This window comes from Cydia splendana, chromosome 6 (assembly GCF_910591565.1).
Source record: "Cydia splendana chromosome 6, ilCydSple1.2, whole genome shotgun sequence".
In the NCBI taxonomy this organism is placed as follows: Eukaryota; Metazoa; Arthropoda; class Insecta; order Lepidoptera; family Tortricidae; genus Cydia; species Cydia splendana.
The window spans coordinates 11,221,745-11,236,689 of record NC_085965.1 but is presented as its reverse complement, the minus strand read 5'-3'; the positions used below and the strand labels follow the sequence as shown (position 1 = coordinate 11,236,689).

The window sequence follows — 14,945 nt, the reverse complement described above, 5'->3', positions numbered from 1 at the left end:
GAAAGTCATTGGATACTTTAATACTCAAAGATACCCATTTATTCCTTAAATGAAATTATACCGAAGCAGTTTAATGACAACAATTCCTATCTGCTTCCATACACCTGATTTTTGAGTGAAAACTTATTTAGCGGCGCTGAGCACTTTTTGAGGTGGGGAAAAAATGATAAACTCGAGACAGCGTAACGCGTAACGCGCTGAACGTCATGTGTGACGGATAATATTATTCACCAAAGAACTTTAGTCATAACGTATCATAATCAGGTCAATTATTTAAAACTGGACTTTTATAGTAAGCAATAAAGCTCAATATTCTAATTGTGTACGGACTGAAATACGAGGATCTCACAGTAACATTCTAACTTTATATCACTGCAATATAATTCAATAAAGCTACATCTTGATGAAATCGCTAATAAAAGTGAACTCTAGTACTGGTGAATAAAACTCAAAATATCATGACCAAATATATTTAGATGACCAAATATATTTAGGTCTGCAAGGTAACTTTACAATTTCTATTCGAATTTTAAACAATTAACGCTACAAATTTAAGCTCACTGGCCAGCAATTTCGGAACTAAAGTTTTTCAATAGAAAGGAGGATGGGTCAATTATACATAGTGCTGCAGACATTTTGGACTAGTCATTGAGTTTTCACTTCTGTCTGCACTCCCGGAGTGCAACCCGTTGTTTTTTTTAATGGCACTCTATCAGTGCTTTCAAACTGTAGGTTGGTAGAAGCGAGGCTATACAAAGCAAGAAAAAGCACCTCAGGAGGTACCTATATACGCCAGTCACGTAGGCAAGTAACGAGTAGATACCTACAAAGCACGTTTACCCTTGGGCGAGACATTCATTAATATCTACCATGGAACGAAGTTAGTATTGATTGAGCTCTCTAAACCTTTCAATACTTGCGCCATTTATATTATCAAAGGGTAATTTCGCTGATCTATGTAAACAGTTTGTTTTTTCCCGAATTTCAATACGATAGCGAGACAAATTTCCCACACAGCATTTCTTGAAAATACGTTATCTGTATTTGCCGTTAGCAAATAGGTACTTAGGCAAATTTCACATGAAACAACTGGCGAATGTACACAAATGAATGAATGGTGAATGTATGTGTACTTATGTGTTTTTTATTGAACATGAATTCATGATCAATAAAAAACAACGCAATTTGCGAAGTTGACTCTATAGAATGGTGCATATTGACAGATATATTGTCAACAAGGTTTTTTCTAATAAATATTATTATTTGTATCTCCTTAGATATCACGGGCCTATAAATCCCGGTCTTTTGATAGGCTTACGTGGGGATATAGATCCAACACGTAGAGGCCCTTTGGAGAGCTTTAATGTCATGTAGAACGCCTGCTGGAACCCGTTCACAGGCGCAACAATAGACACCCATGAACCGGTCTCAGCAGGCATTGGGACTATTGTAGAAAAAGTGAACAGTATACCGGTCTATGGATTGATGTTTGGGTGGACAATGAGATTGGGCTATTGTAAAAAAGGTCCGGACACCTGCCATAACAATGTTAACACCGTCATCGAGGCAGGCGGTGACTCGCCGCTGACTAGATGGGCCCCTGAAACTGCCGTCGTAAATAAATATTATTCTTATTCTTATTATTATATCTATTTAGATTGATTTACTAAAATATACTAATACGTAGTAGTTTTTAGGTATCGAGTTGTAGCTAGTGCTAATGAAGTATTTAATGTGTCAGTATAATTGTAAAAACATACCCCACCAGAACCTATCACAAGATGAGGTTTACTAATTTAAATGTATATGTAAAAAAAGCAATTATATTTAGTTGGTATGTATGGTACATCAATATGTACGTCGTACGTTGACAAGTTAACTGGTGACTCAATACATAAAAAACAATGTACCTACTTATTTACCTAATTAGGACTTTAAAAATAGGTCTTTCATCTTCTCCTACAGTGCCTTCCTGAATGAAACTTGGCATGCATGTATATAACTTATGTATTTATGTACAAAAAAATAGAAACAGCGATGGAGTAGGTAATCGAAGATAATATTAGTGAATTTATGTTGAAATTAATTAAGATTAACACCACTATTATGCAAATAAAATAATAAATCCTCGATTATTCTTATTTTGCAATCTACTTACGCCTTTCCATAATACCTACCGATACGGTTTTCAATCGGTGTCGATAGAAAACAAAATGATTTGATCGCGAGCCGTGGCCTCACACCTCTTATTATTTAACTTTTTGTACTTCCCAAGTTACACAGTACTCGTATTAACATACAGTAATAGTATTTTGTTGTCAAGTAAACTAGATTAAATGTATGGAAATACCCAATTTGTGACACGAACTAAATCATTTGCCTCTTACTGTTATTTTTAGGGTTCCTTTACCAAAGAGAACCAACCGTTTAGTATTTGTTATTATAGCGGCAACAGAAATACATAATGTGTGAAAATTTCAACTATCACGGTTCATGAGATACTGGTGACAGACAGACAGACGGACATTGGAGTGTTAGTAATAGGGTCCCGTTTAAACCCTTTGGGTACGGAACCCTAAAAATGAACTGTCATATGGACCATCATTCGACGCAAGAGGTACCGATAGTTTTCATATGCGTAACAGAAACAGAACCCTAGCCCTATGTACCCCGCTACATATCACATACATTAATACACCTTACCTTTGTAGAAAGTCAACGTTCTGATTATCATATTCATACTGTGGCGAACAATTTCGTGACTACCGTAGATATGGTCGCGCCAGTGGACAAATTCGATCTATTTTAGTGATACATATCTTATGAGACAATAAAACTTAATAAGTGTATAAACTAACACGTTGTTATGGATTGGTATTTACCTAATACATATTTCAAACTTTAAACACGTGGACTCCAAAGACAGTTGTAGGTTTTCAGTAGATGTCTTAAAATGTCATATATTTTTCAAAACTGAAGTTAATTTACACCTTTTACAGAGTAATATATTATATTTAATAGATCGGTACGTAATACTTACCTACCTTACCGAATGTACTTTTTTATTAGTGCTATAAGGTTAGTAATTAATTTAAATTACCGAAGACTTAAAGATTTTGTAGTGTTGCTGACTATATACACATCATCTTACTACGTATATTATACAGATGGTATCCGACTTCACTCATCAGTGTCTTTTTCTTTAATTCCGAAGAGATATTTTTTATTATCATCTCGACTTTTTTATGATTTATGTAAATTAATGAAGTTCAATCCATGTCCATGAAAGTCCGATTAATAATCTAAACGAGACATTCCTTCCGTAGGATTCGTAAGTACCTACTCTGATTTTTACATGCAGCTTTTATGAACATAGGTGTGTAGTTTGGCCTGGGACTGTCTCATTCAAACATAGATGATGATATCGTTTTTTTTTTTCTTATTAGTTGACAAATTGGGTTTGCCAGACTGTATTTAGAGGGATCTTCTTCCCATGTTAATTACACTACGCTGGTTAACATAAAGTGCAACTTTAGATTCTGTGCATGCAGCAACCCTAATCTTTAATGATATCGTTTGCTTGATACCTATACAATAGTTACAACACCTCAGGTGACACCAATAGGTACTAGGTACCCCCATTATTACTGTGAGAACTCATTACTGCTTATACGTTGTTACATCCATAGATAAATATAAGTAAAGTTACATCAGAGAAAAGCGTGACATATTTAGAAGTCATACCGTATGGATTATAGAATAATAGTCCACTTACGGATAAAATATGAACGACAACTTAACGATCCTAAATTAAGCTCAAGTAATCGATATTTGAGCAATAAATTGTTTTTGAAACTTTAATCAATAATTAATTCTAAATTATCGAGATTAAGTATTGCTTATAGCACGCATATAAACGTTAACCTTAACATGAATAGGTTTATCGTTTCTTATTAATCACTTGTGATCAATGATCATGGTACATGTCATGATTTTCAGTAAATAAAGTTCTATGGTCTTTTTTACTATACCTACAGTGGTTAATACAGATCCTTTGCTTTTTTGTTACAGTTGTAAAGATTTTCTAGTTTGGTCAGAACTTAAAATCAAATACGCAAAAGTACAATGAAGATTTTTAAATACTCTGTTAAATGACAGGCGCTTAAGGATTTTCGACTATTAATTATCGTGATAAAACGAAAGTTACAAGCAGTGCAAAGACTGCAAAGTTACAAGTATGACTAGACTTCCACGGAGAGGAAGATCCAATTATTACCGATAGAGCATCTTTGATGTGTAGTTTAGTTCTATCCCAACACGAAAATGCCAAAAGGTTGTTTGTCAATCTCTATTTGTTTACATTATATCTGGTGATTCTGGTGCAATAGAGTCATCTATGTTTTCATAGATAACGCGGCTGGGCAACGAGGCGGGCACCAGGTTAGGCAACAAGGAGTTTTGATGAAGCTCTACAATCTACATTCGACTAAGACAACATACCTGGTGCGACTGTGTCACTATGTTAGACGGAGCTTTTATCGCAGTTGGTGCCTAGGCGAGCGCTGGAGCGGGTTTGACAACGGGTCATGGAGCTTGGTCAACCTTACGAAGAGGACGAAGCTATACATTACGACAAGGACAAAATACCTGGCGCGACAGTGTCACTAATGTAGGCGAAGATGTTATCGCAGTTGGAGGCGAGGCGAGCGCTGGAGCGGGTCTCGTCGAGCACGAGGTTGGTCAGCAAGGAGCTTGGCCGCAGCAGCTCACGGGGGAAGTACACGCTTCGCACCTGCAACCGATAAGTCAGCAATTTAGAAACCAATGGTAAACGAAGGAAAATATTGCCCGGTATAGTCACTTTTACATAACGTGGTAGTGCTACTATTTCCTCTCATATTAATTTTAATAGTAGATACATATGGTGCTACTCTCCCGCGCTTGCGCGGGAAATAGCACTTCCCATGCGTATGTCGAAAGTTTAAAGGGCCATATGTACTGTAAAACTTTGTACGATACACGCGCGAATAGGTAATTCGCAACTCGTGTCGATTTAAAACATTCCCTTCGGTCGTGTTTTAATTTATCGCCACTCGTATCGAATTTCCTCTTTTTCGCACTTGTATCGTAAATAACTAATTCCTAAATGGACATAAACGAATAAATGTGCTCCTAAGACTGGAATTATTGTATTTAAATATAAATTATATACAAACAATGAAATAATAAACATGCGAAGTTGGTATAATCATAGACATTAATTGGCGTAAATGCTTTAAAGGTCAGTAACGCAGATCACCACGCTTGCTGGGCAAATAAATAACATTAGCCAGACGGTAACAAAACTTATAGAAGGGTGGTATTCCACCTGTCCAATTTCTTTGTCTAATGTCATTGCGTCTCACTCTCTCATTAAAGCAAAATGTAAGACGCAATAAACATTGGACAAAGATATTAGACAAATGGAATACCACCCTAAGGCTGCAGTAACCAGGCGGCTTAGCACGGTCGCGTTTTTATCCCTTGTCACCATGCCTGTCACGTTCTAACAAGTATGTAAGTGCGAAAGGGACGCGCATAGTGATAGTCGATAAAAATGGAACCGTGCTGAGCCCGCAGGTCTTTATTCAGTAGTAAATAGAAGTAGACAGATATATGACAGCTGTAATAGATGACACTGATATGGTATTTTTCAGCGAAATGCTATATGTATATATATATATATATGATCGCAGGTATTTTTAGACTTGTGTTTTGTGCATGGAGCTTGAATTGGTGTATTGTCATTGCTCTGTGGTAGTGGTATATTACACAATTATTTTCCAATAAACCTGCACCTGTTGTAATTCCAAAGCCACTAATCGTCTGTTGGGCATAGGGCTCAATCAATGCAGGCACAATAGGCCGAGCGTGTAATCACGGGTATCGGTCATTGCAATTCGGTCCAACGCCACGCCCTGCACATAATGAGAAAACGACCTCGACGGCCGTGAGCTGTCGATCGGGGGACGTACGATTGACCAGCACTTTCAGTCAACACATTTTTACATCCGTATTGTAATTAAAGATACTAGTTTTTATTTTAGCCAATGAATAAGTGGCGAATGGCTTTGTTCTTGCAACGTATATTACATATATGATTGCAAATTAATTCAATTAGTGCGGTAAGGTGTAGCTTTTTAAACACAGACTTCTGTAATTTTACTAACGTAAAAAGGTAAGTATTTAGTTTTCACATGCAGAATTATATACAAACGAATGAAAAGGATCAAAAACCCGACAGTAATTAGTTAAGTGATTTCTTTGATCAAAAGAACGATATCGAAAAGAAAGTAATTCTAGAGCAGGAATTTGACACGTTTAGCTGAACAAAATTACTTATGAAACATTTTTGTTCATAAATAATTGGAAAGCTTTGGGATATTTAAGGGTATTCAATTAATGGATTGCGCGAACTCGTATACTTTCTGACAACTTAATCATACTTAATCATAGAATTCCAGTCCTGCTCATTATCTTACTCACTCACAAAAAAAACGATTAGGAATGAGCGCCGGCGGCGCTACGCGTGATAGGTATTGCGATCAGGATCACCTTCAAATAGTTCAAATATGCGAGCAATGCGTGTCCTGTGCTAGATCCGAAATGACAGAAATCACCTTCATCATATTCTATACATGTTGATACGGCCAAGGAAATTAAAATACAGGCTTTATTAAACATTGTCACAATTACACAATTGTTTTCGGCTTTTGGCAGAAATCGTAACATTTTGTGAATAAATCAAATTATAATAGTACCTATTTAATTTATGCTAGTAAATATCATAAATGACCACTTGTACTTCGAACCAAATTTTATAGACGCAGTGCCCGCACGCCCGCAGTGGTAAAGTGCATCAGGCACTGAACACAGAACAACATCTCATCATCATTGAAGTACTTATGACCTTATGTAACGTTAAAAAATCGAATATTTAATATTTATGAATCTAAACTGTATGTATTCATTTCACATGGTTCCATTATGGGGCTAATTCACCCACAAGAAAAGAGCAATATTCTAGCTAGAGTATCTAGTGGTAGATACACAATTTAAGAGTATAGACAAACTTCTCATGCTTTTTTTAAGTCGTTAACTTTAAGTACCGCTGTTCCAGTTCATGATACCCACAAATTAAGTACTGTGAATCGACATAAAAATATGTAATGATTACGGAGCAATGTCAGTGCCATTGAAACAATCTGCCATTATCTGACCTTAAGTCTTGGTACCATTCAATTGTTTGAAGTTGAGGAGTCCACGCGATTCAATGGCGGTCACGAATGATTATGATCTACTTTAAGCATTGAAGAAATTGCGCAACAAATTATTCACTAGCAAAATAACTAACGTATACAATAATCGTGTCGCCGAAAACATTTTTAGCTTTTAAGATTTTTGTTGTTGTATGTATTTATGTGAGTTTGTAATCTATGGGCCTTAGTTGTCTGATAAATTGATAATAAATGATACTTATTTATTTGGGTACTTGGTATTTGAGTTTACAGTTTATATAATTATAGTAGAGAAGCCACTAAAAAAACATAAATCAAAAAATACTTAGTTGGTCCCAAAGTTGTGTGATTCTATTATCTATTGTATGCGTTTAATTAGAAAAAAAAACTTAAGTTCCTTTGAAACCTCCGACTACGTGGCCTAAATATTCACGCTAAATAAGACACATGTAATGAAAAATTTCCTATTTACCAACAGCATAGCTCTGATAACAGTGATAACCAACGAACTAAGTAACAATAACGACCACATATGTATTTTCAGACAACAACACTAGGACGTTAGTTAACATTATTAGCTTAAAGATATGCATTGGAAATTCCATGTTTAAGTATCTACTATAATAAAGTCGTTTGAATATTTTAATTACCTACCTATACCTTCTATATTGTTTTATTGTAGGTATATATATATATATATATATATACAGGGTGGAAAGGCACGACGATCCTTCCCGGAAGTATTAGGTCGTTTAAGTGATACAGAGACTATTGGTAATGGTAAGAATCGTTAATTGAGTAAAAAATAAAAATTGCAAAAATACTACTTTTAACTGTGGTGATAACCCTATAGCATGTGCACATGACGGCTAGATTAAGGATCTCCGTCGGGAAAGCTCGGGACTTTACACTTTTTTCCGATCGTTGACAGTATCGCAATGATGTATGAATGACGCATAAATGTCAAATAAATCAAATGCATGCAAAAATATTACAAACAATTTTATTACTTTCTTAGATAATTACTTTTTTCCAATATTTAATACTATCTTCTTTTCACATACGGTGTTCAAATGTACCTCCGTGTATTACAACGCCGCCGCAGCCCGTACCCGAGTATGTCGATGCACATGCGATATAGTGTATGCTCTTCGTCATTTATCCTCCGCAGAAAGCACCAATTAGCCTTTGTCTCATTTCGTCCGCAGTTTCACATTCCGTTTGGTTTGGTACACCATATCTTTTACACAGCCCCACAAATTTAAATAGCCACGAGCATCTAACATTTTTATTTGAAGAATATGACATTCAATAAGTATAGTTCAATGAAAATTTAATTTCAAACATCAGACGTCTTGTCTATTTCCTACCACGCAAGAAGGTTTGTTAGTTTGGTATTGAAGAAGTATTTATTCTTGATTTATTCTTAGTATTTCATTTTTGCAAGTTCATTTGGTGCAACTAACACAACCTACATGTAATTTTTTATTATTTTAAATAGTTTCCAATTATTCGAAAATAATTTTGTGAAACGTGTTAAGAAACTAAAACCTTTTTATCAGTCAAGGAAACCAGCGGGCTCAGCACGGTTCCATTTTTGTCGACTATCACTATGCGCGTCCCTTTCGCACTTACATACTTGTTAGAACGTGACAGGCATGGTGACAAGGGATAGAAACGCGACCGTGCTAAGCCGCCTGAGATATTTATAAGACGATTGCGTACTTTTGAGTGGTTGTCAATGTCACCATTTGAACTGTCGTTGTAAACAATGTTGTGGTTAGTATTATTAATATTAAGGAATAACATAACTATTTCATTCAAGTATTGAACAAGTGGAACCACTAAGAAAGCGAAAATCCTGCAATGATTCTTACCGTGCTGTAAGCAGACCTAAAAATGGTTAGATGGCAACAAATTAGCATAATTTCCTGTCGAATACTGATTGTTTACAAGTAAGTTCATTGACCCTGTCACCTGTTAGGGTTAGAACAAAGTAGTTTTTTGCGTGGATGTTTAAAAGGTCATAATTTAGAAACGGTTGCCCATATTAACATAGTTTCTATGGAGAAAATATAGAGCTTAGGCTAAACTATCTCCCATTTCCGGAAAGGATCGTCGTGCCTTTCCACCCTGTATATATATGTAAAGGTAGTTATTTGACCAAAGATATTCAAACGCGATATTATCTTTTACCGTGTCCGTTGTAACAGTTGGAGTCACGATGTTTCCTTTTCCTGTTTTTAGGTCCACTCTTACCAGAAGTCGTTAGACAATGAATGATTAATAGATAATACATAGGTACATACATAGTAACAGGATTTCTACGTCGCAAGTGGTGCCTTTCACCTAAGGCTTTATTATTAATTTATAGCAAGTCCTTTCCACTCCATATATCGTATTATGTTATGTCTTTACAATCTATAATTTATACATTACTAATAAATAATATAATAAAAATTGCCTAGTTAATTTAGTCTGGCCAGGCATGAACTATACCTAACATAGGTAATCGGTCGCGATTTTTATTTTATTTTATTGATGAATTAATATGTATTACGTTTTATTCTTAGTGACATTTAAATCGTTTACAAAACCACTATTTTATGGTTACAAATGTTACATTGGTGACATGTTAGTGTTACCAAGGACCGACCTAAGACATTGCATTGTTTTAAATATAGAGCACTTTCAGAACCTCATAGCACTCCTTTACAGATCAAATTAATGATAAACTGTTTATGCAATTATGTGAATCACGGTCAAAATTAATCTTGCCACAAGACGGAATTGTTTAGTCACGAACTAACCATTCCTTTTTGCCAAATTGCAACGTAAGTGATATCGCATTGTATATTACGCTAAATAGCCTACCCAATTAAATGGAAACAAATATAATTCATAAAAAATGCCTATTATCCTATAGTTTATAAGGTATCCACCGGAGCCAGAGAGGAGCAAATAATAAAGACTACTAATTATATTTTTTTATTGATATTATTTTATACATAGTTTTTCCAATTTTCGTTTCAATATAATCAATAATCATCAATTAGAAATAATTCTTATCCACAACCTACAATGTGTTTTAATTGGCCCGACAATGTCACATATTATTCGGAGGCTAAGTGCAATTAAAGCTACTAACAGTCTCAACTATTCTTTACTCATCTCTGACCGGAACAAACAAATTTTAACGTAGTATTTAATTACATATGTAAGTATGTTGGCCTATACAATAGATAATAAAGCAATAATAGAACTTAATGACCATTAAAGTAGAGCTATGACGCTGTTGTGCGTGATGCGTAACAGTGCGAACGATTGAAACGAGTGCGCCGACCTTGGCAGTACTAAAATCGCATTTGATCTTGAACGAGATAGACTGAGGTGCAACATGTTGGCTGGCCTGGTTCTTTGATAACATCGCGTCGTGACAGAAATAGTTAGTCGCCTTTCTTACACAAATCGTATCGACAGATAGTTAAGCCAAATAAATATTTATTACCTATATTCGACTACCTACCTCCTAATTAGGCAAGTAAGTGTCACAGATCAGTTATATTTAGTAGGTATTTTTAAATATTATTGATCTTTTTAGATATTACTTTATTATTATAAGCCTACATACGGTGTCCCACTGCTGGGCAAAGGCCTCTCCCCCTCGATTTCCATTCGTCTCGGTTTTGAGCAATCTCCGGCCAGTCGTTAAGATATGCGTGGTCATCCCGCCGCGCCGTTTTATCTTTTAAGATAAATCCATAAAAATGTATTAACATGGCTAAGACATGTCGAAGTTATCGGAAACCAGCAAAACACCGTGTAGGTTCATGCACCACAAGGAAATCACAGTAATTTCGCAGCTTTCTAAAAACGCCCTTCAAAATAACTGGTTCATTGTTATCAAACGCATTGCGTAAACTCACCAGGCGGTCGGTAGCCATGTCGAAGATGAGTATCTTGGGGGGGCAGACGCGGCGGAAGTCGTCGAGGCTGGTGACGACGCCGGCGTCCAGGACCCAGAGACGGTTGCAGCGGTCGGCCCTGATGCGGTATACGGACACTAGCCCGGTGCAGTTGATGTCGCCTCGGCCGGCCGTGTGCCACGACCAGTCAGGGTAAGCCTGTGGATGAAAAAGTCTGTTAGAGGTTTAAAAGACTACGAAATAACTTAAGATGTGACCTTTTATAAAAAGGTAATATTTCTTACATGAGAATTAAATCAAAATTCGCAAGATATCGGCGCAATATTCGCACGGTTGTGCGTAAAAAAATAGATTACCTTGTAAACTATAGCTAGTCAAACAAGTTTACCTGTAGAAAAAGGCGGGAAATTCTACATTTTTTAAATTTGCGGCTCTTTTCTACTGACGGAAATTGCTTGACAGAGTTGACAGAGTATTAGTAGATATGTTGTAACATAATTTCCATGTGCGTTGTTAATATGTTATTAGCCGCCTTTGGCTATCTCTTCGCATGTGGCCTCCTTGTCGGTTGACTTGGCAGTTGAGCAGTTGCTCAGAAGGATATCTGTAGGTATAGTAAATAATTCCTGCGTGGGTTTTATAAATATTTCATTAAGTGCAGCATTAAGGATGTAACGAAACGACCAAGCCACATATTTTGACTAAGGTGTAGGTAATAGAGTTTGTGAAGTAAGGCTTATAGAGTTAGAAGCTTGGCTCACAAGAGATCTGATAACTTTTTGACAGTGCGAGCCTTATCGTTTCGTCTTGGCAATATTTTACATGAAAATGTTTTTGTTGGGATTTCACTTCTTTTACTTAATGACAATTTTTCATTTCCTAATTTAAAGTGTTGGGGGTAATGAACTATTAAAAATCCTGAAATACGTATCTGGGGGCATCTTTTATACAATCTGCTTTTTACTGATTCCTCATACAAACTTCAAACCCCTCCCCCCCTAGCGCCCTTTTCCATCCCCTTTTCACCCTTACGGGGTAATTTTGGGGTTGAAAACTATTCTATATCCTTCCCCATAACAAAAACTATCTACATACCAAATTTCAACAAAATCGGTTCAGCGGTTATTAAATTGATTCCCCATACAAAATTCCACCTCCCTTTTCACCAAGGGGTGGAGGAGGCCCCTAAAGGTAGGGGATAAAAATTTCAAGTTTTTGATTTTTTTTGTTCTTTGTGTACTAAGATTATCTTACATACCAAATTTCAGCTTCTGAGGACATCAGGAAGTACCCTAAAGGTTTTGATGATCATCAGTGAGTGAGTGAGTGAGTGAGTCAGTCAGTGACGAAATCGGGTTTTTTTAGATATTAATACAATCTAAAGTATAAGAGCTATGCAATTGAAATTTTTAATGCTTAACAAGTCCACTATTGACATCATATCCCGAGATTTTTGTTTATCTGTTATAATCCAAACCCAAGTTACGACGGTTCAAAAAAGCGACGAAGCGCTTCGAGAAAAGGTAGGTAGTGTCCTTGCGCTTCGCTTTGCTCGTCTTGGCGGGGGCACTACCGTGCCCCCAGATACTTATTAACGGTTCACATCCTTCCTATGATGCCGTGAACCTAATAGATGATAATCAATGATCGGTCTAGTTATTGAACTAATTTAGACGTTGCAAAAAGTATTTTTGTTGGTAATTATAGAACCCTAACATACAATGAACACATAAATTACATAAACAACTAAGAACCTCTTGAAGAAACTTAGCCAATTACCCTGCTACGAGAACTATGCAAGTTATTTTTTTATCTCTTTTATTATGTTGAGTAGTCTAATCGTTAAAATTAAGCATACATATACGACAAGTGCCAGTAATAAATAACTACGATCTTCATCGGCCATTTCTCGGCAACTCTCGGTTGCTTTCGTTTGGCGGTGCTACAGATTAGACCAAATAATCCGTAAGTTAAAGTAAACTAAATTATGTTTGTCATGTTGGTATACAGGTATTTCTGAGTTTTTTTACACGAAGTAAAATAAAAAGTGCTGCCAACCTTAGTCTATAGAGCCCATACGAGTGATTTATGTCATATATGACTTATCATTCTTATCAATCAAAGTAATTACTATATTATTATTATCAATTTGTATTTTGTTGTTTTAAATTTATTTTTTAGTTATATTATTCTGATTGACTTTCACGGCTTCGGCAAACATTGCCATTCGTCCGGGGAACGGGCCCAACGGGCTAATAAGAATGCTGAGATAGGCCAAAAATACAAAGTTGATAGTAAGTTATGTAGGTAGATTAAAGTGCATGTTCAGATGTTATTGAGCGACCTGATAAAAATAAGCAAATGTACAGTCAGCAGTCGGCCAAATATCGTAATATAATTTTGTTGCCATAGAAATAAGGATGTGGTCCGATATAGTGGCGAAATATTGAGAGACAAAAGCGGCTAAATTCAGTGGTGGCTCGGACACTTAGAGAGAATGGGAGAGGATCGTGCCGTGAAGAGAGCGCAGGTACTTGGGACAACAAAATGGGAGACGCCCGAGTGGACGTCCTAGGTACCGCTGAAACGACGTAGTTGCTCAAGACCAGTACGGTTACCATCAGTTTGTCACTGACATAAACGCCGTCGAGAACGTAATTTACTTTCTATACATCCCGTTTGCACTAATATGCGAGTGCGAGCGAGATGTATAGAAAGTAAATAACGTCCTCGACGGCGTTTATGTCAGTGACAAACTGATGGTAACCGTACTGCTCAACCTCGGCCATGGCGACTGGCGAGAGCTATCGCAAGACCGAGAGGACTAGACTACCTATGTTTGTATGAAAAGGCGATTTAAGGGCGGTGGTCGTCCATATTCGTCTTAAGGCGAAAATTAATCTAATGAACGTTTTTGCAACTAGGCTTATAAGAACAAATAATAATTTTATCTTGAAACAAGTTTTAAATAAATACGTGTAGATGAAAAAATACAATCTTGCCTTTTATCAAATCACATCATTTTTGACAAATTTGCGAATTGAGTTATCCAAATAACGGCTACAAATAAGAAATCCCTATCACAGTTTTAAACCATGGCAGGGTTGAATACATAATAATGTCGGTATTTAACTAAACATAAGACGAACTCTTTATTTCATTTACGCGAGCAGAGCTGCGGGCCCGTCTAGTAATTAATAAGCTATAAGATTTACAAATCTAGTAGAAATAAGTCTTAACTATTATATACTCGGTTAACTCTTAAGTCGTGATAGTTCCTGTCAGCTATAACTCATTTGAGGTTCGATGTAACCAGCAATTAAGGTGAGCTGAACCGAGGCCGATATATATATATTCGATTAGATTTTCCATCGAGCGAACTTTATGTAATCAAGTAACCATAGCATTAACTATATATGAGCAATGTCACTACTTTGGAATTATGAAATATGTTGTTTGTGTACGGGGACATGCCTAAAGTAGGACCAGCTAAAGTTTTCATGCCAAGTGCTACGTCAATATAAAGCATATGTATACATTCTTACTGCCGAGCGTGTGCAAAGTTAGCGGGTCAGATCAAGTCTCATAACAGTCATAACTTATAAATAAATAACATGCACGGTCATTAGTAATTTTACCTACGGTTTAAATAACGTATTTTTAGTCACTTGTGTGACATGCTTTGGAGGGCCTGAGACAGTAGGTACACGGCGCGTGGCATTAGATAGATATGAACCGGTGT

The 14,945-nt window shown here is 36.4% G+C and overlaps 1 protein-coding gene across 1 annotated transcript in view; it reads right to left on the bottom strand.

Moving 5' to 3' along the window:
- Positions 1 to 14,945, bottom strand: part of LOC134791434 (protein yellow) — a 59,663-nt gene that overhangs the window by 10,536 nt on the left and 34,182 nt on the right. Inside the window, exons 3-4 of the mRNA XM_063762455.1 lie at positions 11,204 to 11,401; positions 4,648 to 4,792 (exon numbers count right to left, since the gene is read on the bottom strand). Of these exons, the coding sequence (XP_063618525.1) occupies positions 4,648 to 4,792; positions 11,204 to 11,401 (343 nt within the window). The remainder of the gene's footprint in view (positions 1 to 4,647; positions 4,793 to 11,203; positions 11,402 to 14,945) is intronic.